At 42.3% G+C, this 27,080-nt stretch overlaps 1 protein-coding gene across 3 annotated transcripts in view; it reads right to left on the bottom strand.

Moving 5' to 3' along the window:
- Positions 1-27,080, bottom strand: part of PRDM5 (PR/SET domain 5) — a 207,581-nt gene that overhangs the window by 132,256 nt on the left and 48,245 nt on the right. The window contains exons 5-7 of one of the 3 annotated variants that reach the window (XM_068270326.1): positions 25,815-25,989; positions 19,289-19,381; positions 18,926-19,047 (exon numbers count right to left, since the gene is read on the bottom strand). In XM_068270326.1, the coding sequence (XP_068126427.1) occupies positions 18,926-19,047; positions 19,289-19,381; positions 25,815-25,989 (390 nt within the window). Of the gene's footprint in view, positions 1-18,925; positions 19,048-19,288; positions 19,382-25,814; positions 25,993-27,080 lie in introns of all 3 variants that reach the window. The other 2 variants (XM_068270306.1, XM_068270316.1) reach the window with 2 other exon arrangements.

Here is a 27,080-nt window from a genome sequence, read left to right as displayed (position 1 = left end):
ATGTTTACATTAATGAGGTCAAGGACCAAACATGATTGTAAGTCAAGGTTTATGGTACTGCTGCTGTACCTTGTACAAGATATAGGTTTTATAGGAATGTTCAAAACAGTAAGATCTTGCAGATCAAATACAAAAACACACCATGAGCTTTTGCAGTATAAGTATTAAAGAGCCTGGAAGGAGCTATAAAAAATATGCCCAACTGCACATATGGCTACGCTATGTCTTTTATATCTCGTCCTTATAAACAACTAACAATTACTATAAAGTATTTTGGAAAACTGTCTTTCGTGTTTAAACCCCATACTTAAAATGAACCTCCACTTTTGCAGAGAAATAAACAATTCTCTCCAGGACTGCTCTACTCTGCAATTAACTGAAAAATGTGAAATGGCAATTTAAATTTGGTGTAATTACTGGATTAATCCCAGGTGCAAGGCTTCCTGCCCAACACAACTGATTACTCATTCCAGAATGTAGGATTTTGGTGGGCATTCCATACACCAGAGTACAGTTGCCATAGTTGCAAAGGAGTGAAGTTTTGACTTCCTAAAAATCTTGAAACACTCAGAGCTGGCTGAAAACAGAAAAGGAAAAAAGTGACTCAATGGCATTACATTATTATTACTAAGTATATACAGTGATGTGAAAAACTATTTGCCCCCTTCCTGATTTCTTATTCTTTTGCATGTTTGTCACACTTAAATGTTTCTGCTCATCAAAAACCGTTAACTGTTAGTCAAAGATAACATAATTGAACACAAAATGCAGTTTTAAATGATGGTTTTTATTATTTAGTGAGTAAAAAAACTCCAAATCTACATGGCCCTGTGTGAAAAAGTGATTGCCCCCCCTTGTTAAAAAATAACTTAACTGTGGTTTATCACTAGAGATGTCGCGAACCTCCGATTTTAGGTTTGCGAACCCTGTTCGCGAACCTCCGCAAAAGGTTTGGTTCGCGAAAAAGTTCGCGAACTGCAATAGACTTCAATGGGGAGGCGAACTTTGAAAATTTTAAAAAATTCTACCGGCTGGAAAAATGATAGAAAACATGTTTCAAGAGCTCTAATACCTGGAGGCACACCTGATTGAGTGAAATACACATCACTGCTGGAGGACCCGCCCTCCCTCCCTCCTCCTCCTCCAAGCAAGGTCCTTATACCATTTGACTCAGTTGTCTGCCTACACTAATTAGTTATGGGACAGCTGCTACACACTCTGCTAGGGAGATTTTAATTAGCCTCTTGTGGGTCCCCACCTCCCTCCCTTCTACCTTTCTACCTATTCCCTCCTCCCTCCTACCGGAGGGAGGAGGGTCTCATCTGCCAGGGAATTATACTATTTCAGAAACCAGTTTACATCATACCATGGCTGGGAATCGAACCCAGATCTCACTGTGTGGTGGGCAAGTCACCCTAACCACTGTACCACTACAGTAGTAACTGAAGCTGGCCTAAAATTTACCATTTATGCTCAATGCAATAGAAACATTAGGTTGCTTGAAGGGAACCTTAACTGGGAGTGATATGAATGTTTCCTGTAAACAATACCAGTTGCCTGGCAGTCCAGCTGATCTTTGTGACTGCAATAGTGGCTGAATCACACCCTGAAACAAGCTGCAGCTCTGGTGCTTTGAGTCCGCCAGGAGAAAAGTGTGATATAAATGTTATTTGTCTTGTCTACTTTTTCTCTTGTATTGAGCATAAATGGTAAATTTTAGGCCAGCTTCAGTTACTACTGTTGTGGTACAGTGGTTAGGGTGCTTGCCCACCACACAGTGAGACCCAGGTTCAAATCCCAGCCAATGTGAGTTGGCTTTTATGCTACAAAACCTTAAAGGGAACCTAAACGGTGAAGGATATGGATTTTTCCTTTTAAAATAATATCAGTTGCCTGAATCGCCTGCTGATCCTGTGTCTCTAATACTTTTAGCCACAGCCCCTGAACAAGCATGCAGATCAGGTGCTCTGACTGAAGTCAGACTGGATTAGCTGCATGCTTGTTTCAGGGTGTGATTCAGCCACTATTGCAGTCACAAAGATCAGCTGGACTGCCAGGCAACTGGTATTGTTTACAGGAAACATCCATATCACTCTCAGTTAAGGTTCCCTTCAAGCAACCTAATGTTTCTATTGCATTGAGCATAAATGGTAAATTTTAGGCCAGCTTCAGTTACTACTGTAGTGGTACAGTGGTTAGGGTGACTTGCCCACCACACAGTGAGATCTGGGTTCAATCCCCAGCCATGGTATGATGTAAACTGGTTTTTGATTGCCTGGCAGATTCCCTGGCAGATGAGACCCTCCTCCCTCCAGTAGGAGGGAGGAGGGAATAGGTAGAAGGGTAGAAGGGTGGGAGGAGGGAGGTGGGGACCCACAAGAGGCTAATTAAAATCTCACTAGCAGAGTGTGTAGCAGCTGTCCCATAACTAATTAGTGTAGGCAGACAACTGAGTCAAATGGTATAAGGACCTTGCTTGGAGGAGGCAGGGTGGGCGGGCCTCTAGTAGTGAGAGCAGTGTGTTTGGCAATAATGTGTCTGCTGACAGTGATATGGAGGGTCAAAGTTTTGCTCAATAGAGCATTATGGGGCGAATCGAACTTCCGCAAAAGTTCGCCTGATGCAGGCGAACGCGAACCCCCAAAGTTCGCCTGGAACCGTTCGCAGGTGAACCATTCGCGACATCTCTATTTATCACACCTGAGTTCAATTTCTGTAGTCACCCCCAGGCCTGATTACTGCCACACCTGTTTCAATCAAGAAATCACTTAAATAGGAGCTATCTGACACAGAGAAATAGACCAAAAACACCTCAAAGGCTAGATATCATGCCAAGATCCAAAGAAATTTAGGAACAAATGAGAACAAAAGTAATGGAGATCTATCAGTCTGGTAAAAGTTATAAAGCCATTTCTAAAGCTTTGGGACTCCAGCGAACCACAGTGAGAGCCATTATCCACAAATGGCAAATACATAGAACAGTGATGAGCCTTCCCAGTAGTGGCCGGCCGACCAAAATTACCCCAAGAGCGCAGAGAAAACTCATCCGAGAGGCCACAAAAGACCCCAGGACAACATCTAAAGAACTGCAGGCCTCACTTGCCTCAATTAAGGTCAGTGTTCACGACTCCATAAGAAAGAGACTGGGCAAAAATGGCCTGCATGGCAGATATCCAAGGCGCAAACCACTTTTAAGCAAAAAGAACATTAAGGCTCGTCTCAATTTTGCTAAAAAAAACATCTCAATGATTGCCAAGACTTTTGGGAAAATACCTTGTGGACCGACGAGACAAAAGTTGAACTTTTTGGAAGGTGCGTGTCCCGTTACATCTAGCGTAGAAGTAACACAGCATTTCAGCAAAAGAACATCATACCAACAGTAAAATATGGTGGTGGTAATGTGATGGTCTGGGGTTGTTTTGCTGCTTCAGGACCTGGAAGGCTTGCTGTGATAGATGGAACCATGAATTCTACTGTCTACCAAAAAATCCTGAAGGTGAATGTCCGGCCATCTGTTCGTCAACTCAAGCTGAAGCAATCTTGGGTGCTGCAGCAGGACAATGACCCAAAACACACCAGCAAATCCACCTCTGAATGGCTGAAGAAAAACAAAATGAAGACTTTGAAGTGGCCTAGTCAAAGTCCTGACCTGAATCCTATTGAGATGTTGTGGCATGACCTTAAAAAGGCGGTTCATGCTAGAAAACCCTCAAATAAAGCTGAATTACAACAATTCTGCAAAGATGAGTGGGCCAAAATTCCTCCAGAGCGCTGTAAAAGACTTGTTGCAAGTTATCTAAAACGCTTGCAGTTATTGCTGCTAAGGGTGGCCCAACCAGTTATTAGGTTCAGGGGGCAATTTATTTTTCACACAGGGCCATGTAGGTTATGAGTTTTTTTTCTCACTAAATAATAGAAACCATAATTTAAAACTACATTTTGTGTTCAATTATGTTATCTTTGACTAATAGTTAATGGTTTTTGATGAGCAGAAACATTTAAGTGTGACAAACATGCAAAAGAATAAGAAATCAGGAAGGGGGCAAATAGTTTTTCACATCACTGTATATAGTGCTGACATCTTTGGCAGAGCTGTAGAGAGTACATAGTCCTGTCACTGTGTCTCGCAATCTAGTCCTTACCATAGTCATACGTCCCATCGCAATCTAGGGTCAATTTAATAGAGAAGCCTGTTAACTTATCTGTATTTTTGGGGGATGTGGGAGGAAACCAGTGTGCTCGGAGGAAACCCACACAATCATACAATTTCCATGCAGTCCCCTGACTGGGATTTGAACCGATTACCCAGTGCTGTAAGGTGAGAATGCAATCTATTATTTTAAAGCCTTCAGACTAATATTTGGTGCTCTGCAGTTAATTAAAGAAAAACAAATTGCTGCAGCCAATCTTAAAAATAAATTCCATGTACCGGCATATCCAGGAAAGGGAGGCAGTTATGTTGGAAACACATTTTCTTTCTTGTCCTATCCAGAATTTCTGACCAGATAGCAGCGCTTACAGGTAATTACAGATTTTCTGTTTACCGGAACGGATGGCTGTCACCTCCTACACGTCTTGAAGAGTAACTGTTAGGCATAAAATCTAAAAACAATTCTCTAAAAGCAGCTGTTCTACAAGTAAAATGGATTCTAAAGAGGCAATATAAAAGTCTAAAATCAATCTCACCTTTTTGCTGATTGATTTTTATTGCTCACCAGTGACCTTATCCGCGCACCTGCCGCGCACGTCCGCCGCATACACACCCGTCATGCGCGCGTGCACCCGCCGCACACCCGGCCGCTCGCTCACACGCCCGTCTGGCCCCGTCCCTGTCCTCCTGCCTGTGTGAGACTGGGTCCGTGCTGTGCACATGCGCAGTAGCAAAAAACCCGGACCCAGCTACACAGAGGCAACAGTCCCTGCTGTACCCAGGGAGAGTTGCCTATTATTATATAGGATGCCCCCTGGCTCTAATGTGGTACGCAGAGTAGCAGCCGCAAAAGAGAAGTGACGTCACATGCAAATTCAGCCTTGATTGGCTGAAGTCTCTGTCACTCTCGTCACTGCCAGCTGCTAGGGCGCAGGAAGTGGGGCCAGAAGCTGTCCCGACACTGTCCTCGGCCCCCCTCCTGCAGTGTGCCATGTCCGCACTCCAGCCGCATCTTTCTCCCCCTGCATCCTCCCCGCACTATTACAGAGCAGAGTGGGGAGGGATAAAGCCAGCACACACAGACTGACCTCCTTATGGTTCCACGCGCTGGAGTTCCCATCTATACTCTCTGCACTGCCTCTGGTGGTAGTGCAGAGATTATGTACGGGAACTTTAGTGCTTGGAACTATTAGTAGGTGAGTCGGTCTGCGCTGCCTTTATCACTCCCCGCTCTGCTCTGTAGTAGTGCGGGGAGGAGAGGGGATGCCAGGGGGAATACTTAAGCATATGGGATCCAAGATGGCCACCACCAGAACCAGAAGTTACTGGATTTTGTAAAATCTGAATTAAACGGTGGACAGCGCAATACATCTGTTAAGTAAGCAGAACAAGTAATTATCTACTTGCTCATGTGTTTTTTTATTAATGCACTTAGAAATCCATAATCTAATCTAGTACACTGATTTCGATGATCATTGATCGATCTTACTCACAGGTGCTTGTGCTCAATGTTTTGATGAATTCAGTGGTCAGAAAAAAAAGACAATTGTAACCTTCATAGAAAAGATCTCTCAACAAAGGTGAGAAAATATACCTTGGAATCATTAACTGGGGGACAATTACTGAGAAATTGATCTACTGCGTAAAGCACTGTGAAAGAATAGGCCAGTGCTATATACATTGATGATGATAATAGTAATGATAATTACAGGGAGGGAAATGGGGAGTATGAAAAACCTGTACTTATCACGATTGTTTCACTTTGCTTTGCACTATCTTACCACCATCCCTTGTCCATGCCAGCTGAAAAGCTAATGTGCAGTTATCAAGTGATTGCCAGAACTGTGCTGGGCACTGTTTAAACAGAAAGTTCTTGTATGCAGACATTTCAATAAATCCAAGTTAGGTCTGCAAGGTAACAAGTGTTGCCCAGTATTCTCCAACTCAGAAGAACAGGATCAAATGTCTCAGCACAGTTACATATTTAAGTAGTCTGAAAGCCAGCATTTCTACTTTGCTCTAAAAGATTCCTCACAGCTTGAAAGCTACTATCCCAGATTTGGTTTTTGTTTTTTTAGCAGAACATCACTGAAATGGTTAAACAAAAGCACTTTGCCCTGCTATTCAGCTTCAAATCTGCATCCAAACTAGTGATAACAGTATCTTTGTTTACATTCCAATGTTGTTACAATGAGTGTAAACACAGTCTAACAAGTGAAAAGGATCTCTCTGTGCTTCAGACACACATACGCAGTTCAGAAAAGCTCATTAGAAGATGTTCATACATAATAAAAAGCAGTTTGAATAAAATGCATTGGCAGGTTTCAGGGCAAGATAAACTACACTTTGGAAACTTGTAATTTGTGAACAGACAATATTACTTATGCACAAAAGCAAACATGATACTGTATGAGTAATAAAAAGTAGGAAAACACATTTTTATTGAATGTTATGTCGGAGTTTCAGACCACTGTAAAATGAACCAAAATATCTATAACAAGAATGCTGATCCCTTGACTGTTCCCCTTGCCCCCAAAGCCATTATAATTATTATTTTCATTATTTAGACTTGTGTCTTTCACAGTTTTGTTGTGTCATCTTTTCTTTACATTTAAGCTTTTTTCTGTACTTTGAGTTCATGTAAAATGGTATCTTTATGAAACAGTGACTATCGCTGGCAAATGACCATACAGGTGGAAAGCATACAGTGGAAGGACAAGACTGCATTTCCTGGTACATATATCAGAACAGAGTATGCTGAGAGTCACTGCTGACAATCTGGAGAACAATTTGTATGTCATATGTTTGCTTAGGAAAAGTGCAATTTGCAGCTAATATTGACATGATCATGTGATAATTTTCCTCCGAAATCCAAGTTTACACAAGTGATTGCTGATGAAATTAGAACATGTTCTAATATTTACAGACATAATTGGTATGAAATGGTTTTCTGATAACATTATAGTAGCCTTTACATGCATAACAAATGGTCATATTAATCAACCCTCTGAATACAGAGAAAATCCACAGCAACAATTGATGCTTAACAATAAACTGGTTATAAACTGGTTATAAATACAACCTAACAAACAGTGGTGTAGCTAAGGAGCTGTGGGCCCCAATGCAAGTTTTACAATGGGGCCCCCCAAGCACTCTATACATAACAACTGATACAGTGCACCAAAACCTGCCAATGGCAACTACAGTGTCAGAATTGCAAGAAGGGGATGGGGAACAGTTTGTTAATGATTACCACTGTTCAAAGTATCTATAGAAGCGATTATTATGAGCACAGGACCAATAGAGAGCTAATACTGTGGTTGAGGGAGGGCCTTTTGGGGCCCCTTTGGCCCAAGGGCCCCGATGCGGTCGCAACCTCTGCAACCCCTATTGCTACACCCCTGCTAACAAAGTAATAGTTATAACAATGTTTTGTAAACTTCAGTTCTAGTTTTATTAAATGAATTAGACCGCGCTCTCTGTCTCATGGAAGTAAGAGTTAACAGTCTCACAGTTCGTTGCCACTTTATCCTCACACCAGGCTCTGTCAAAGTTCAACTGTCTTCCAAAATGTTTGGCTCTTTTGTTCAGGACACTTGCCTCAACATGCAGAAAAAATAAACAAAAACAGCCATATAGTGTATCACAGTGATCCAGGATTGTCCCATCACCTAAGCAAATCGCCTGCGAGAATTTAACTTGATCACCTTTTCAATCACCAGTGCGTGGGCACTCCCCCCTAAGTGCCCGCACTCACCCTATAAGCCTCCTGTTTCTCCGGAGGTAGGATTGATAGTGTGTGGGGGTTGGAAACGACCGCTGTTATCTTCCTATCTCACAAACCAATTTCAAACAACACTGCAACTAGAAAGGGCTAACATAGCGTAATTCTGTAAATGTATTAAAAATTGATAAAAAATATTGCACTCACAAGCCAGCGTGGGTCAAAAGCATTAAAGGGAATGTCCAAGCAAAATAAAAAAATGAGTTTCACTTACCTGGGGCTTCTACCAGCCCCATGCAGCCATCCTGTGCCCTTGTAGTCACTCACTGCTGCTCCAGTCCCCCGCTGGCAGCTTGCCGACCTCGGAGGTCGGCGGCCCGCATTGCGTACATTTTTACGCATTCCCGCAAGTGCAGGAACATTAACACATACATTTTACGCATTACTGGTTCAATGCGTAAAAACGTACGCATTGAACCAGTAACGCGTAAAAATGTATGTGTTAATGTTCCTGGACTAGCGGGAATGCGTAAAAATGTAGGTAAATGTAGGTAAGTGAAACTCATTTTTTTATTTTGCTTGAACCTTCCCTTTAAGCAAATACAATCCTGGTCCCCGGGAGACCGCTCTGCAGATGCAACCTCAGTTCCCAGTCTGGCTGTTCACTCCGAACGACAAACTTCCTTGTCCAGTCACGTTTGCTGCAGCTCCGCCATATGCATTTCATCAGGCTTTCTGACTCATCAGGGGCTCAAGCCCCTGATGAGTCAGAAAGCCTGACGAAATGCATTATTTTATATTATTATCATCATGAGACAGAGAGCGCGGTCTAATTCATTTAATTCACCTTTTTGTTTGTGCATGAACAGTGAGATTGCAAACCGCCTAGTGCATTACCTGTTTTCCTAAGCGCATATTCTGAATTTTTACAGTTTTATATATATTTTAAGGTCAAATTGCCTTGCACATCTTACAAATAATTTATAGTAGTCAAAGGGAACCTGAAGTGAGAGAAATATGAAGGCTGCCATATTTATTTCATTTTAAACCATGCACATTGCCTATTCTTCTGATAATCGCTCTGCCTCTAATACTTTAAAGAGAACTCAAGGTGTTTTTTGGGTGCAGATGGGACAGAGAGGCATGTTATTTGCCTCATGGCATGCCTCTGTATTCCCACACCGCCTCTCTCTGCCCCCCCCCCCCACACACACACCGCTGCGCTATAGCCCCCCAAGATTAGCGTCAATTTTTGCCGCTATCTCAAGAGTAAACACTGAGGAGAGGGATTCACTGTTCAAAATGCCTGCCAGGGGCATTCCTACAGGGTCTCCAGAGATGCCATTAGGCAGCTCTTTCTCCCTAGCTGCGCCTCTTGCCACTCTCCCCCCCCCCTCCCTGCGTGCTGGTGAAAGAATGAATCTCTCCTTCCAGCGTCGTGACCCAGAGGTCACGAAAGTGAAAGTGGGCCATTGCAGTCCACGTGAGCGACTGTTTTTGAGGCTTCTTGATCCGATCAGCCCCCCGGATCAAGTAGCCTACGTTTTTATTTTATGAGCCCACCTAGGGCTCTCTTTAAGCCATACCCCCAGAACAAGCATGCGGATCAGATACTTGACAACAATCTGACAGGATTAGCTGCATACTAGTTTCAGGTGTGTGATTAAAAAGAGTCTAAGGCGAATATTACAAAAAAGATACTTACCTAAGGAGAGGGAAGGCTATGGGTCCTATAGAGCCTTCCCATTCCTCCCATGGTCCCTGCATTTTACCGCTGGCTCCCCTGTTAGCAGTCTCTTACCGATGGGTTGGAGACTGCTCCCTGCTGCTGGGGAAGTCTTCAGGTGCTGGGTGCTCCCAAAGCCTTTCTGTATTGCGCATGCGCAAGCATGCTCTCGGGTGCACTCGCAGTACGGAGCCGTCCGTCTTCAGGAGCACTCAGGTTCCTGAAGACTTCCGAGATTTTAACAGGGGAGCCAGCACTGGAAAGCGGGGACCGTGAGGGGAACAGAAAGGCTTATTAGGACGCAGCACCTTCCCTCTCCTTAGGTTGTTTTTTTATTAATATTCTCTTCGGATTCTCTTTAAGACAATACTGATGCCAGAATGATCACGAGGACAGCCAGGCAACTGGTATTGTGTAAAAGGATATAAATATGGCAGCCTCAATATTCTTCTCACTTCAGGTGTACTTTAAAGCGGTTTTAAACTCTGACAAAATATTCAATAAAAATGCATCTTCCTACTTTTTATAACCCATACAATTATCATATATGCTTTTGTGCACAAGTATTATTATTCAATTAGAAATTATAAGTTCCCAAAGTTCAGTTTATTTACTTTGAAACCTGCTGGTGCATTTTATTCTTAACTGTTGTATTTTTATTGTAAATGCACTCAGTAATGATTTCTGAGCAGTGTTTCAGTTCAGGACTCATTAGCAGAAGTTTCTGCATAGTCAGAGAATGTTTACTTAATTGTATCAAGTGAAGAATGTAAACACAAGATAAGGTTATTCAACTTCACACTTGAAGCCAGGGTCAGATTGGGAGGTGGTAAATCCACCAAGCAGCTGTAATCATGTGTTGGACATGGTTTCTGCTGCTAGGTCAACAGATGGATTTCCTCAGCTTTTCCAACTCCCAGTGTGACACTGCCCAGCACAGCACCAGCTTGCCTATGCCCAGCACCAGTGTCGGACTGAGAGATGGTAAAGCTGAGGAAATCCACTTGTTGGCCAAGCAGCAATAATCATGTGTTGCTGATCACAGTGAAGACTTGCTACAGGTTTCTACTGGGAGTGAAATCACATTGTTCCTGTTGCTTGGCCAGCAGGTGCATTTTCTCAGCTTTTCCACCTTCCTAGCCTTAATATTCCTTTTAATATATACTGTATATCTATATCTACAGTCTATCTATCTATCTATCTATCTATCTATCTATCTATCTATCTATCAATCACTTAAAGAGACTCTGAAGCGAGTGATATAGAATTTGATTAGTGTAAAGCACCTTACATAGTGCCAAAATGCAGCTATCCTGCGGCAAAATGAGGGGTCTTTACCCCCCAAATCCCCTCTTCTAGGTCCGGGGAGCACTTCCTGCTTGAGGCAGAGCTAATGGCTGTAGCTCTGCCTCGCAGCGCGTCAATTCCCACTGATCAATGCCTTTCCCCGCCCTCTCACTCTTCCTTCAAAGAGAGGGGCGGGGGAGAGGCGGAGATCCACCGGCAGATTGATGCGCATGGAGGCAGAGCTGCAGCTCATAGCTCCGCCTCCATGAGCAGCAAAATCCACAACCAAGAAAGTCGTGGAGTGTGCAGGGTGGATTTGGGGGGTAAAAACCCCACATTTTGCCGTGGGATAGCGGTGTTTTGGCACTATGTAAGGTGTTTTACACTAATCAAATCCTATCTCACTCGCTTCAGAGTCTCTTTATTGTACATTGCCTTAGAAAATTAGACTGCTGTAATTATCATAAACAGAAATTAAGATTACGCAGTAAAAGTGTGAGAAATTGAGAAATAAGTGACAATAATTGTGCAGGTGTGTGTCCAATAATGGCACTGATACTACAGGTCTACTACTCACTAGTTAAAGCAAAAAAGACAGCTAATCCTAAGAGGCCTTATTATAAAGAAGAGATGGTCACTGATTTCTCAGAGCATGGATGTCAGTATACAAACTTGCAACAATCAATAAAAGTCTCGTTGTCAGGAAGAAGACCAAGGAATGTGCTTCACAATACTCTGCTGCTACTCCTCAATATCAGAGTCAATTGTCCCTTCAGAAAGTTTACTGCCTTCTATTGTTTGTTAAGGAAGCATCCGAAGGTGTTAAATTTCAGTTTGCCAAATGGCATTGAGAAGCTTTTAAAACACACACACAGCAGTCACACACAAACTGTGGATCAGATGTAGCCACTATCAAGGTAAAGCTCTCAAAGCTTCTATGGAAGGGCTGCTACACAGCATGAGACTATGAGGTGCAGAGTAGTATGTGACTATTTTTGTTAACAGGACTGGTTTTCAGTTAGTAGAACTGGTTGATTAGCTAATTTTCCAGTGTCAGTCTTGAAGAGAGTCTCAGATATCCCTCGTCTCTGATCCCTCTCACTAGTAAAGACAAGTCAACCACATAAGGAAATTCATGTACAGGAAAGCTCCACTTTCATTAAAATATGAAACTGACGTAAACCTACTAAGCAGGCCATTTTGTTGTATAAAGAACATTCTGCTTTTAAAAAAGAATTAAACAAAAGCAATTGTGTAATTTAACCTATTTTGGTTCCTGGACGTAGTTTCTACGTCCAGGAACCATGCGCGCTACCGCGCGCCCCCGTGGCCGATCGTGCGCGTGCACGCGCACTCCCGGCCGCGGATTCGGTAGCCAAGGAATCAATGTATCGGGCTATGGAGCCCGATCACTGATTCCTCTCCCCCGCTGAAAAAGCGACAGCTTCTCTCGGAAGCTGAGCTTTTTCTGGCCGTCTCCTTCCCGATGCGTCACTCTAAGCGCGTGCTACGCTTAGAGTGACGTCATGTAAACAAACTCATGTGAAGAGGAGGATCGGTCCCGTCTGTCAGAACGAGGCTTGGTTCAAAGTTACTGCTCAAAAGAGAGAGCACGCCCACTGCCTTTCATCCACAGCAGCATCACACTGAAGAAGCCCACGTGATGTGGGCGTAACGCGTATGTGGGCGTGGCTAACTGCAAGAGGTTGATGGGACGCTCCTTTACCTCATGGATGCCGCAAGGTTAATGTCCGTCCGCTGGGCTGCACAAACCAGGTACCTGGTGCTGCGGGACGCCGCAACACATCCATGAATACTCCCTCACTTTGAAGCAACAAGGTAAAAGCTTTTGTTAGACGTTTGGTGGCCGCGATGAGGAGGACTCCCCGCTTTGAATGACTGTTACTGTCACATGCTGACTGGGCTTGGCTGCTATTTGATCTTACAGCCGCAGGCTGTCAGTAAGGCGGAAACCGGCCATGAAGGCGATGTAAAGAGAAGGACTTTGTTATGCTTACGAATGTTTACCTGGGGGTTTTGGGTGAATTGTTGAAGATCCAGGTACCAGATGAGTTGATGGTCTCAGTCCAATGGAAGTGGGCAACCCTTTGCAAAATCTCAGTTTCCACAGAATGTCAGTCCTAAGATCGGCTGATCTGGAGTGTGTGTGTGTGGTGTAACTGATGATGGATGTGAGGTTGGGAGCGCTCCTAGAAGAATAACCTATGCAGTTTTTTATGGGGGGGAGGTTTGAATTGTGGGGAACAGCTGGGGGTTTGGAAGAGTTATTGACCAATAAAGTTTTGTACTTTTATAATTCTTTGAGTGGCGGTCACTCGTTTTTTGTTGTTGCTAATAACCGGGACATATGGACAAATGCAATACGTGAGTTTTAATTATGGAGGCATGTATTATTTTAAAACTATAATGGCTGAAAACTGAGAAATAATGAATTTTTCCATTTTTTTCTTATTCTTCCTGTTAAAATGCATTTACAGTAAAGTGGCTCTTAGCAAAATGTACCCCCCAAAGAAAGCCTAATTGGTGGCGGAAAAAACAAGATATAGATCAGTGCATTGTGATAAGTAGTGATAAAGTTATAGGCTAATGAATGGGAGGTGAACATTTCTCACGTGAAAATGACGGAACCTGAATGGGTTAATGTTATGATGAAACTTTCCAATTTAGTTTGCATGGATCTTCTGTAACTGCTGAAAATTCAAACTATGCTCTCTTGCAGCAGTGGTGTCGGCTAATGATACATACACAGATACCTGCTCATGTAAATGGCTTGCTACTTTTGCAAGAGGGGCAGGCAGATGCACATGCTGCAGCCTGCAAGTAAACTTTCGTTTGACAGGGTACTTGTATTGATTCTTTTATCATTCGAAAAAAGTTTCCAACAGAATGACGTCCTCCCCCAAATCTGAACTCTCAGACAATATTAGACACCTTGTAAACTGCAGTATCAGCCCATGAAGCTCATTGTCGTCCTACAGAACTTTGCAATGCACCTGCTCATGCAAAGCACAAGAGCTCCACGTCAGGTCCACAATGCAAGTGTAGAAATTCTGGTTCCAATTTCCTTTTAAAAGAAATTACTGTTTTTAAAACTGGCTGCTGTTTGAAATAATTAGACAGTGTACAGGTGTGAGAAAAAAAAACAAAAACAAAAAAAAAAACGTACAGTTATTGCTTTCAGGATGGTAAAATTTAATTTTCAAACTCTTTACATACAGACTTGCCACTGCTATTCCATTTTTACCATCCTCAGCAAACTAAAATAAAGGCAAATTAAAACCCATTTAACTTCTACTCGCTGAATGTCTGCTGCATGTAAATACATTTGAAGACATCTTTCTACCTGAAAGTGAACCTGAACTCTTGACACAGGACACAAGGAAAACATAACAGAAATGCACCCTGTATGTATTTAAAGAGTTTAACTTGTTTAATTCCCCCTCATTTGTGTCTAATCACAAGCTGTAATTTGATCTTCCCCCAGTGTCACATGACTGCCTATGGCAGATAAGCCCATTTGAAAGTACAGTTAGGAACATATTGAGGAAATGGAAGACCACAGGCTCAGTTCAAGTTAGGGCTCGAACTGGCAGACCGAGAAAAATATTGCATAAACAGAAGTAATAAATAGTGAGAATGGTCAGAGTCAACCCACAGACCAGCATAATTGACCTACAACATCATCTTGCTGCTGATGGAGTCACTGTGCATCATTCAACCATTCAGCTCACTTTACACAAGGAGATGCTGTATGCGAGAGTGATGCAGAGAAAGCCTTTTCTCCGTCCACAGCACAAACAGAGCCGCTCGAGGTATGCTAAAGCACATTTGGACAAGCCAGCTTCATTTTGGAATAAGGTGCTGTGGACTGATGAAACAAAAATGTAGTTATCTGGGCATAACAAGGGGCGTTATGCATGGAGGAAAAATAACACAGCATTCCAAGAAAAACACCTGCTACCTACAGTAAAATATGGTGGTGGTTCCATCATGCTGTGGGGCTGTGTGGCCAGTGCAGGGACTGGGAATCTTGTCAAAGTTGATGGATGGATTCCACTAGGTATCAGCAGATTCTGGAGACCAATGTCCAGGAATCAGTGACAAAGCTGAAGCTGCGCCTGGGCTGGATCTTTCAACAAGTCAATGACCCTAAACACTGCTCAAAATCCACTAAGGCATTCATGCAGAGGAACAAGTACAACGTTCTGGAATGACCATCTCAGTCCCCAGACCTGAATATTATTGGAAATCTGTGGTGTAAGTTAAAGAGAGCTATCCGTGCTCGGAAGCCATCAAACCTGAATGAACTAGAGATGTTTTGTAAAGAGGAATGGTCCAAAATACCTTCAACCAGATTACAGACCCTCATTGGAACCTACAGGAAGCATTTAGAGACTGTAATTTCTGCAAGGAGGATCTACTAAATATTGTTTGATTTTTTTTTTGTGGAGCCCACAGTGATGCAACTGCCTCATTTTGTTTAAACAATTATTGCACACTTTCTGTAAATCCAATAAACTTAATTGCACTTCTCAAATATCACTGTGTGTGTCTCCTATATGATATATTTAACTGACATTTTTTATCGTAACAACCAATGATTTATACAGGAAAATCATGAAAATTAACAACTTTGCCCAAACTTTCGCATCCCACTGTAAGTACAATTAATGGACACAGTGCACACCAGACTCTAGGCAGCTAAAGAAAGATAAATTGTATTTTTATTTCTCATGTGCCATTCTCTCAGCATACAACAGAGGTGTCAGCATTGATACACAGTCTCTCTATTCTTTAATACATTAAGTTTAATAAAGTAAACAACATCCCATCTTGTCCCAAAGGAACAAAAATGTAAAAAACAGTTTTGCGAAATACATATATTATTGTGAAAAATGAGAATAGGCTTTAAATTCAGAATCAAGTTTGCACCAATATGGTACTAATTGGTAATGTGTGGCAGCAATTAACACGAAAGATCAGTCACTTATTTTTAGAAACATGTTTACTTAATAAAACCAATTAAACAGGCATTGTGAGTTTACAAAGTTATTACAGTCCTAAGTTAATTATCTTTTTGTAGTATATCTAAAATGAAAGCATTTGATTGTTTCCTTCTATGAGCTAAAAATAACTACTAGGTCTTGATTTTATAGGATTGTCTTGTAAAGTGGAAAAGGAGGAAGATGTCAAATTACAAAGCAAATACATAAATAACAAAAGCCAATAAAACAAGTGATCTTTAATCTACATTTTCTACTCCTCCACTTCTGACAACCTACGCATGTGTCACAATTTTATACTCGACTGAAAGTTTCGAAAGTAACTAAGTTCTAAGTATGTTGTTCTTTGTCTCAAAAGTCCTGTTTGTAGCTAAAACATGTTTGAAAAATATGTGTATGATTAACGTGCTGACTAAAATGATAGTTAGAATGTCAGTTAATCTAAATTGTGATGATGCTTTTGTTGGGAATGTTGACACTCCTTTCCTTTCAATGGGAAAAGCCTAACACCTTACTCTAACCTTCCCTTAAAAATAAATTCCTTACTGATGCCTAACCCTAACCCCTCTCCCCCCTCCATAACATAAAACCGTTCCTGACAACTAACCCTAACCTCTTAGCACAAATTGTTAAATCTATCCTCCCTCTAACCTATACTCTAACCCCTCCTAAAATAATACCTAGCCCAAACCATGAAAGCAAACCTGTGAAGTTGTAAAAAAAAAAGTTACGTACTTACCTTGGGAGAGAGAAAGCCTATGGATCCTCCAGAGGCTTCCCCCGTCTCTCTCCGCCTTGCCGTTCCGGCGCTGTGTCCTCACGAAGCTTGGCGTACGAGAATGAGCATTGTCGTAGTGGCATAGGCTCACTTCTGGCTTTAGCAGTAAAAGCAGAGCCCGGACATGCCTGTGCTGCTGCACATACACAGGCTGTCAACAAGGGATTCTCTGCGGTTTTCTGGAGGGCACAGCGCTGGAAGGGGCTGGTGGAGGAGGAGGATGGGAGAAGCCTCTGGATTATCCAAAGGATTCCCTCTATTAAAGGGAGGCACTTGATTTTTCTATATCAGGGAGAGGATTGGCTGACAAATTTGTTTTATTTACAATGTAATAAGCAAAATCTTGTGGAGTGGAGTTACACTAAGTGTATTGTTAAAGATTGTTAAACCCATCTCCATGTACAGATTTAAAGCAAACCGGAAGTGAAAATAAACTTATGAGATAACTAATTTTATCTCTAGTCTTACTGGAAAATAAAAAATTCCTGGAGTCTCACATTCTTAATTTCAGTGCTGAAAGGCTCAAGTTTGAGGTGTAAATAGCAGCCATGTCGTTGTGATGTAAAATATGGTTCATTCAGCTACCACACAGAGAAATGATAATCTACTGATTTTTTCAGCACTATCCTGTTACCTTAATTGTTTTTACAGCCACACAAAGATTTCATTGCATGTAATTAGTGTCCAGGAGAGCTGCTGCTGCATTTAATTACCAGTCTGATTACTTAACTGCATGGATAAAGCACTGGTTTACTAACCCTAGCAATGGAAAAAAACAAGATAAAAAGGGAACACTGTCAAGTTCTAAGTAGAATTGATGATTATATATTTATATATTAAACCTAATTCAGCGGGCAAAGTTGAATGCTCCAGGGAGTGATTTACAGCAATTAAAAGCTGAACTGAATGACAGGCGGCTGCCTGACATGTGACACACTAGTGTAGACGTCACCAGTTTGTAAACACAGGCTTTTCATCCCCGTTTCCCTTCTTACGGGTTTCAATGTAGCCTTCTGAATCTCTGTAGGGGACTATGTATGGACTAAGCATGAGTTGTCTTTGTGGTAACGCTGGCGAGCTTGAGGCCGCTGACTGACGCCGCTTGGAAATGCGCCTGGCATTTGTGATTGCCATGACAACTATGCGTCCCTTACGCGGCTCCCCTTACGCAACCTCTGATAGGCTCTCTGGTGGACATGTGATCACAGTAGCCCTGTACTGCAATTGGAGGAGCGAGCATACCCAGAAGGGGCAGCCCCCCCTTTAGCATCGCAAACAGCCCGATCAGGAAGAGCCATTTTTGGGGTGAGTGTTTATTGAACATATATATAGGGTTCTCCTCCTGTGTACCCTAACCTTTTTGGCCTCTGAGGGGACCTGTGAAACGGCTGCTAGGCCGCTCTAACCTTTTTGTGCTGTGTATTGTTTGATGTACCTGCTGGATTAAAAAGTCTGTTTGAGCATTACACTGGTGCCCTGCTTTCTACTGTCTCTTCTACGGTTGAATATACATGTATGTATGTTTATCTCTTCATGGCACTATCAATCCAGTCAAAGAAGTTTACAGCAGGCTCTGTGGGCATGCTGTCCGCACTCACATGGATAAGCATCATTTAAAGTGGACCTGACCACCTGGGCAATACCACTGTGAGCTGTCCGGGGCTTGCTACATAAGTCATGTGTGTCTCCCCCCTGGAACCCCCTTTTTCCTTTCCTTTCAGAGGGTCCTGTAGACAGGGAGAATGAGGCATATCAGTGTCAGGCATGACCTGCACTGCACCTGGTATCATGCCTGGGCAGCAATCATGTTACAGCAGGAAGAAGCTTAAGACATAAATAAAGGAAAAGATGCCTTAAAAAACGCTTCACAGCAATACTGAGACAGAAATCTGCCTCCCAGGTCCCATCAATTGTTCAGACAGACACTGAACATTTATATTGCGCTTTTCCCGGCAGGCACAAACACCAGAGCTGCAGCCACTAGGATGCACTCTATAGGCAGTAGCAGTGTTAAGGGAGTCTTGCCCAAGGTCTCCTACTGATTAGGTGCAAGTTTACCTTAACAGGAAGAGCCGATAATCAAACCCAGGTCTCCTGTGTTAGAGGAAGAGCCCTTAACCAGTACACTATCCAGTCACTGTTCACTTTATCAAAACAAATAAAAAAAATCACTTAAATCAATTCTATAACCTAATGAATTAAAGCATTAAGGGGTCAATACACATTTTAAACATACCTGTATGCACATTTTCCTTGTGCTTTTTCAATGTATCTTTGCTTCTAAACCTTTTGCCACAACTATCCGCCTTACATATAAATCTCACATCTCCTTTACAGGCCTCCTTGTGTTGTTCATAACTGAAATAAAAACCAGCAACCATCACTGTAGGCTACATAGTGCATACACAGTCCATACACTTTCTTTGTGCATGCTTTACAGTAAGGACTCGAGTTAACTCGTGCATTACCTAAACAGGAGATAAAGAAGTACTTCTTTTTCTTGGTTAGATGTCAAAAAAGAAGACTAGGAAGCTTGAAAGCAGGCATGCAAAAGGGAAGCCAGAAATAAGACAGCAGTTCAGTAATTCAAACACAAAACCTCAACGCTGAGCCGAAGGAGGTATTGCAAACGGAACACTGATAAGTCCCTGATGTGTCTCCGGAGATGATATTCTCTGAGCACTGAAGTACACTAAAGAAAAGAGAAGATTTTAGTGCCTGAAAACACGGCAGCCAAATGCTGTATGTAGAGCTTATATCCAACTATTACATGAATACAACATCCTGCACATCCCCAGGAAATCTTGTGTGTCAGTTATGTACAAAGAAGAAAACTGCAGAGTTCATGTATGTTGATTTGTATAAAAGGTGTGCTGTGTATAAAATGGGAATGTAAGAACTTTTTATTTATAAATCTAATGGAAGCACAAGAGAAGCAAATGCTCATTCCCAGACAGCACTCCGCCATTTAAATTGGTCCGCAGACAGCCTGTTAGCAAATGAAAGGTACAAATACTTGCACCTGTGTCTGTAGTACCAAATCTAGCAGGAGCTGCAATGAATCAGCCCATTGGCCTCAATTCACTAAGCAGTTTAGACTAGTCTACTTATGGTTTTTAGTCTATTGGTGGTTTGGCCAGTTGCATGAAAGGGGAATTCACTATTACCAAATGCTTTAGACCTGTTTTTAGACCTGGTCAAAAACATTCGGTGCTTAGGTCGGTAAAGCAGGGGAAATGATCAAAAGATGCAATTCACAAACAAGCAGCTATGACTGACATCTTTCTCCTCTGACAAGCTCTCCTCTGGACACAATTAAACTCCTGCATAATTAATTCAAAAGGTTCCATCCTCACATTTAAAATACCTCACAGAATTACTTTACCGACAGAAATCATCTGGTCTAATTTCTGTCTGAAAAAGTGGGCGTGCTTACTTCTTTGTGAATTGTGTAATTACTGAATGTTTTAGATCAGGTCTAAAACATAATTTATTTATAGTAAATATTAGTGAATTCCCTTGATGCGACTGATTGCTGGTTTACACCAAACCATCAGTAGACTAAAAACCATCTGTAGACTAGTCTAAACTGCTTAGTGAATTATGGCCATAGTCAGGAAAGCTTGGTCACACATAATCGTAGATTACGTGACCAGCAGGGGGCACCGCGTGCAGGTAGCCCTCCCCCTCATCCCTGAACTGCACACTAGGAGCTGCAAAAATAAGGATTCAAATCACAAACTGGTGCACATGACAGCTTGGGGCCGCCAGCTCTGCCACCACCCGTGTGCCCCATCCTCCATACGACACCAAAAGGAGGAGCACAGGGGGTCCCAGTGTGCCCACCACCAGGGTTGCTCACCCCCTGCTGGTCATGTAATCTACAATTATGTGCGACCAAGCTCTCTCTCCTGTCTATGGCAGATTCATTGCACCTCCTGCTAGATTTGGTCCTGCAGACAAAGGTGCAAGTATTTGTTCCTTTCATTGGCTGTCCGGCTGTCTGTGGACCAATTTAAAAGGCAGAGTGCTGTCCGGGAGTGTGCATTCGCTTCTCTTGAGCTTGGCATTCAATTGAGGTGAAGTTGTGGGTGATTCTCCTGGTGGTGTAAGCACTGGGGCCCACCTGCACTCCCCCTTAAAGTGTCCCATGCGGGGTGGGAATCCCAGGTGGTGGCAGAGCCCAGGGCCCCCACCTGTGATGTGCACCAGTGATTGTGATTTAATTGTAATGGAAGGAAATATAGAAATGTGTGTCTTGGATGTGTGTAAAGAGAAAATAGCATAGCATGGTGGCTCAGTGGTTAGCCTAACTGCACTAATCCTAGTTTTATTCTTCACATTGGTCACTGCTAGCACATTGGTCTGGTCACTTATAGCTGCAATGACCAAGTGTTCACCGGAAACATGCCATTATTTCTGCAGGAATGTTGTCACTTTTGATAGTTACAGTAATATTACAGTAACTATAAGATTAAAGGATTGCATATTTTATAATGCTTAGCTTTCTGTAAATACCACTATTGCTGTTAATTAGCAAGGGAGGATTTCTGTGTTTATAAATCAGTGATCAGCATGATCACCCCGTTATACTGTAGATGGTCATACAGTGTTCAGCACATTGATAGTGGAGAATGCAAATGACTCGAAGAGAAGCTGGGTGGAAAATACAGTTTATATTTATTTATTTATTATTATTTTTTTTCAAATACCTGTCCACTGCCTTTCAAGTGGATTGCCACTTTCAAAAGTGAGGATCCATGGTGGAAGGGATAGGTACAAGAGTTTTCTATTACCAGTTTCATCCCCCTTTAAAGATGACTTGAACTCTTGCACAAAACAGAAGGAAAACAGAGAAATGCACCTTGTATGTATTTAGAGAGTTTAGCCTGTCTAATTCCCCCTCATCTGTGACTAACCACAATTGTAATTTGATCCCTCAGCTGCGGCCGCTACTTTGTAAACACAATTTGTTAACCCTATGTCTGCTTCCATGAAATCAGTAAGTAGAAACACTGCAGAATTATTGCAGGATATGTATCGGCTTTAAAGGGACTCCGAGCAGTGCAGAGACTATGGAAAGATGCATATCATTTTAAAGCTCTCTTTCTCCTCTTTCCAATGATATATAAACCGCTGCCCTACGCCTTTTAGTTTTCGCTATTTTCGCGATTTAAATTGCCACAGCCGTGATTTCAATCGCGAAAATAAAGAAAACTAAAAGGCATAGGGCAACGATTTAGGTGTCGCCAGAAAGAGGAGAAAGAGAGCTTTAAAATGAAATGATATTCATCTTTCCATAGTTACATTGTATTACACAGGCCGACTTTTTCTGCTGAATGGAGCTGCTGACACTGGGGAAAGTGTTGTCCTGTGTAATACAAGTAACTATGGAAAGATGGATATCATTTTAAAGCTCTCTTTCTCCTCTTTCTGGCGACACCTAAATCGTCGCTCTACGCCTTTTAGTTTTCTTTATTTTCGTGATTGAAATCGCGGCCGCAGCAATTTCAATCGTGAAAATAGCGGAAACTAAAAGGCGTAGGGTGGCGGTTTATATATCATTGGAAAGAGGAGAAAGAGAGCTTTAAAATGATATGCATCTTTCCATAGTTTCTGCACTGCTCGGAGTCCCTTTAACAAATAAACATTTTTCTTTAAAGGTTATTATGCTGTTGCTTATCTTTTAATGCAGAGAGGAAGTTTTGAGTTCAGGTCCACTTTAAGCTCTGAGCACTGTTAACCGTACAAGTAAAAAAGAAAGCCAGATATGATCTGGCCTTCATTACTGCTGACATTTTAGATAAAGGATGCTTAAATTGATATCTAGTGGCCAAAACTGATGTCAGTTTCGTGTAAATGTCAGTAAATAATTAATTAACAAATCTATCTGCTGCACAATTTTATTGGGCCATTGGCATGGATAAGTTGTAACTAATAAATGTGTTTATTTGCCCACTGGGAGAGAAGTACATTGCACATAATCTCATAAACCCTTCTCTTGATTAACTAACTCCCTTAACAATCACTGGAAATTGAGCTAGTCAGCAGCCACTGTGTAGAGAGATGCCGGGTAGCAGTCATGTCATCTTCCTCACAGGGCCGGCATGAGGCACAATAAGAGTAGACAAAGATATAGAAGATATCAGGGAGGAAGACACTGAGATGGCCAATGATCTCACAAACAGTGATCTGAGTGGCACACAGGAATGAAACTGTGTTTGAGAAGTGAGGAAATAGGTCTGCAGAAGTGAATGAGAGGCTGCATATGAGGACAGACACAAATGAACAGTGGAGTACATGTAAGATTTACATGTGGCTAATGTAAGCAGTGAACATATAAAATGTATAGTAGAACATCAGTGAAAAGACGTGACACAATATCACACAATCAAATAAATTGTGACCCAGGCCCTTATGGTGCCCATACACATGTCAAATTTGCCACCAGATCGACCACTGGATCCCTCTCTGTATCAAATCTGATCTGAGAGGGATCTTTTGCCAGCCTATACACTGCACACTGATTTCCAATAGCATTCAACAGGAAGTGGACAGGTGAGCCTTCAACACTGCCCATGGGCAAGGGGGGTGGGACCTATATACACTTGGGGGGACACCGGCTGGGGACCGTCAGTTGTTGGGATACCACATGCCTTTACTATCGTGCACCTGATCAAGCCCTTGCAACTGAGATTTTCCACCATGTGACATTGCACCTTTCATCCAATTTTGGCCAGAAATTGATTGAAAGTTCCCCATGTTCAAAGGCCAATTCACCTATGATTTAATAAAATTATCAGATTGGAAAGTCACTTGGCCTGCATAATTGACTAATGTATGGGCATCCTTATTCAATGGATGTTTTCTCCTAGGTGATATTTTCACATCCTCTATAATAAAACCTAACTGTCTCTGCGTCCCATCCCTGACCTTCCTGTTTGTGTGTGTGTGTGTCCCGTGTTTTGCGCTACTGCGCATGTGCAGGGAGGGACACAGAGACTGAGGAGAGCTGAGAAAGGTCAGGCGGGCATGGCGGGCAGGCAGCGTGCAGCGGGTGCGCGGCAGGTGCGTGGCGCGCGTGCAGTGGCTGCGGCTTTCACGGGGAGAGTGAGAGGGAAGGAAGGGGAGGAGAGGGGAGGGGATTCAACACAGACCTAGAGCCCATTTTGAAACGGGCTTAGGTCTACTAGTGTAATCAATAAAATGCCTTTTTTAAGTAAGCCTGAGATGGGGCAAAATCCAGCCCCCTCCGGCCTGATTACTCCCTCGCTGCCGTCCTCCACTGCCTGCAGCCTCCGCAAATTGCCCCAGAAAGTCCTCCGGTCCGAGGCATACTGTGCATACGCAACCTGGGCTCGAGCGCACACAGCCGGACTGCGCCTGCGCCGACTGCCCCTGCCTGGACAATTTACTGGGACGAATTGCAGAGGCTACAGGCAGCGGAGGACGGCGGCGAGGGACAATCAGGCCAGAGGGGGCTGGAGGAAGCCCCAGGTATGTATACATGTATATTTTGCTCCATCTAAGGTATACTTTAAGCCACCAAAAAGCAAGAACATACTCTAACAGTACTTTTTTGCCTACTTTTTGGTACTTTTTCAATTACAAAGGGCTGAAAAGTTATTTTAAACAGAGGATGAAAAATTATCTCCCAGGAGAAAGCTTAGGAGAAACAGTGAATAGAATAAGCGTTCTTTTACACTTTGATTTTAACCTTCAACAATGTATATCTGTGCCTTGGATCTATGTGTGCATACTACATCTCTTTCTAGTACAGCTGTTTGCATTACCTAGACAAATGGAGAACCAGAATCCATCCACCATAAGAGTAACAAAACAAGCACAAAAAACAGCTTTTAAGAGCACCCACATAACTTAGAGGGTTAATATTTTCACAGCAGATCGTGACATGCTAATTACTGCATGGTGTGTTCTCTATCCGCATCATGACAGTATAAGGTAGTAGTGGAAAAATACCACAATAACTCACTAGAGATCAAAAGGAACAATTACAACAGAATAAGCATTAAAGTATTAACATGTCATTGCACTACAATGCACAATGAAAAAACACCAAAAATAAATCATTTGGGTGTATTACATAATATAATGGACAAAAGCGAGGATAGCATCCATTTAAATGGTGTATTTCTTCAAATGATAACCGCTAAGATAATGAAAAATGACCCCTGGCTGGTTGCTATGTGTTACTGAATATTATTGATTACAGTAGTCTCCTAACTACATTTATTGAACAAAGACCCATTGTCTTGTCTGTAATAATGCACAATCTACAAGGTCTCTGCAAAAATAATTAACGTGAAAAAAAAATGAAGTTTAAATATGTGATCTGTCATCCACCATCCCAGTCTAATGAAAGTACCTCTAGCTAGAAACTCAAGCAGGCTTATTCAATAAAGTGTAAAAGGCTCAGTTATGATTTGTAAGAAATACAAGGAAGTCGGTTACGCTTGATATGGCCACTAATTACTAGAGATTACTGTCGTTATGTCGGCTCTCTGAATTAGTTTAAAGTCCCACAAATATCTTTGCAGATGCTAGAAAGCAAAAAGTATGGCATGCTTGGAGTAGAGTAGTTGTACGGTGGTATGTCTCCAAACATTCTCTGGATCTCTGCACATCCTTCTTCTATATAGAACAGTGAAAGTAAGTGGTGTTCAATTCTTATTGAGGTATGTTTAGCAGATGTGTAAAACAGTACTTTGTACAGGACAGAACAATATTCCTGACATTTATCCAAAACATATTCCCACCAATAAATAAAAGTATAACACAAACATGATATACAATCAATAGATTAAGTAATAATAGATTAAGTAAATAGGAATGGGGCATAACCTAGAAGATAGGGCATAAACAGTAAAAAATGTAGACTAACTTGTAGGAAAACTCATAATCCAGGTCAATATAGGCAGTAGCTTTCTTGAAACTATGAGATTGTGAACGCTGGGAAACCTGTAGACTATTTCCTAACCGCTCAAAATACATCCGAGAGTTAGTTGGATGCCCGTGCTGCTCTACACTTCATAGACAGTGTTTAATGCTTCCTGAATAGATATGTTAGGGAAAAAAATATATAACAAATATTTTTTAAAACTCACTGTCTTTGGAGGGCTTGCTTCACAGGGAATTTCTTTCCACAATTCCTGCATTTGAATTCCTTCTCTTCACTTGGTTTCTGATGCAGAGCTTGAAGATGTTCTGCAAGGATCTCTTGACTAGGAAAAGTAGATTCGCAGAGTGGGCAGTCATGGTCATCTTTATGATTACAGGGCTCTGCTGAGTTTATAAAATAAAAGGTGCACATCATAAATAATAAAAATAAATATTTTGCTGTACCAGTATCTTACAAATGGTATCAGCTACCTATAGTAGTCCCTGGTGTTTGGGCATTTTTCTCTTTCACTTATACTCATCTTTGATAAATTTAGATAAAACAGTCTGTTCTTGCTCTGTGTTGTGCCTGTGTAGAGTACCTGAGATGTCTTAAATAGAAGAATTTATACTTACAGTACCTGAGGCTTACCCCAGCCCCATGTGCTCTGTGGGTTCCCAGCGATGTGAGCGAACAGAGGCACGCACAAGACTAGGCTGCACATGCGCAGTGCAGCCTGACTGGTGTAACCAAGGCCTTTCTAACAGAGAAGACTGAAGACGAACGGAGCAGCCCAGGAGGATGGCGAAGGAGCCAACCGAGTACATGGGACTGGAGGAAGCCCCAGGTAAGTATAAATTCTTCTATTTAAGTCATCTTAGGTTTCCTTGAAATGACCTTGACAAGCTCTGCCAGCTGTTTAATCATTGATTCTCTCTCTATATTCTACATTAGGGGTGCCAATCTCAAATACAAAGTGGGCAGAAATTGAGCTGTGGGACCAAGTCGCGGGTCAACCTCAATGTCTAGTGGCCATCACTCTCCCTTATAAAGTTCAGTGGTGTCTAATAGCCCCCTTCTTCCCCTATACGGTTCCCTGGTGTCTAGTGGTCCTCCTCCCTCCCCTATAGAGTTCCCTGGTGTTTGGTGGTCCTCCCTCCCTCATCTATACAGTTCCCTGGTGTGTAGTGGTTCTCCCTCCCTCTCCTATAAAATTCCCTGTTCCTCCCCTATACAGTCTTCTAGTGTCTAGTGGCCCCCTCCTTTCCCTATACAGATACATAACGTCTCTGGTGATCTAGTGGGCCAAACATAATGCAAAGTAGGAAAACCACCTGAGGGCCAAATCTGATGGCTCTGAGGGCCAGATTTGGCCCACGGGCCGGAGTTTGACATGTATGTTCTACATATATCTCGTCTCTGGAACTGTCAGTCAGAATACAGTCTTAGTTACAGAGGACTACTAGTTACAAAAGGGCAAGTTTAATAGATT

The sequence above is a fragment of the Hyperolius riggenbachi genome, chromosome 1, assembly GCF_040937935.1.
Source record: "Hyperolius riggenbachi isolate aHypRig1 chromosome 1, aHypRig1.pri, whole genome shotgun sequence".
NCBI classification, from domain to species: Eukaryota; Metazoa; Chordata; class Amphibia; order Anura; family Hyperoliidae; genus Hyperolius; species Hyperolius riggenbachi.
The sequence above is the reverse complement of the archived record's forward strand: the minus strand, read 5'-3'. Positions and strand labels throughout refer to the sequence as shown.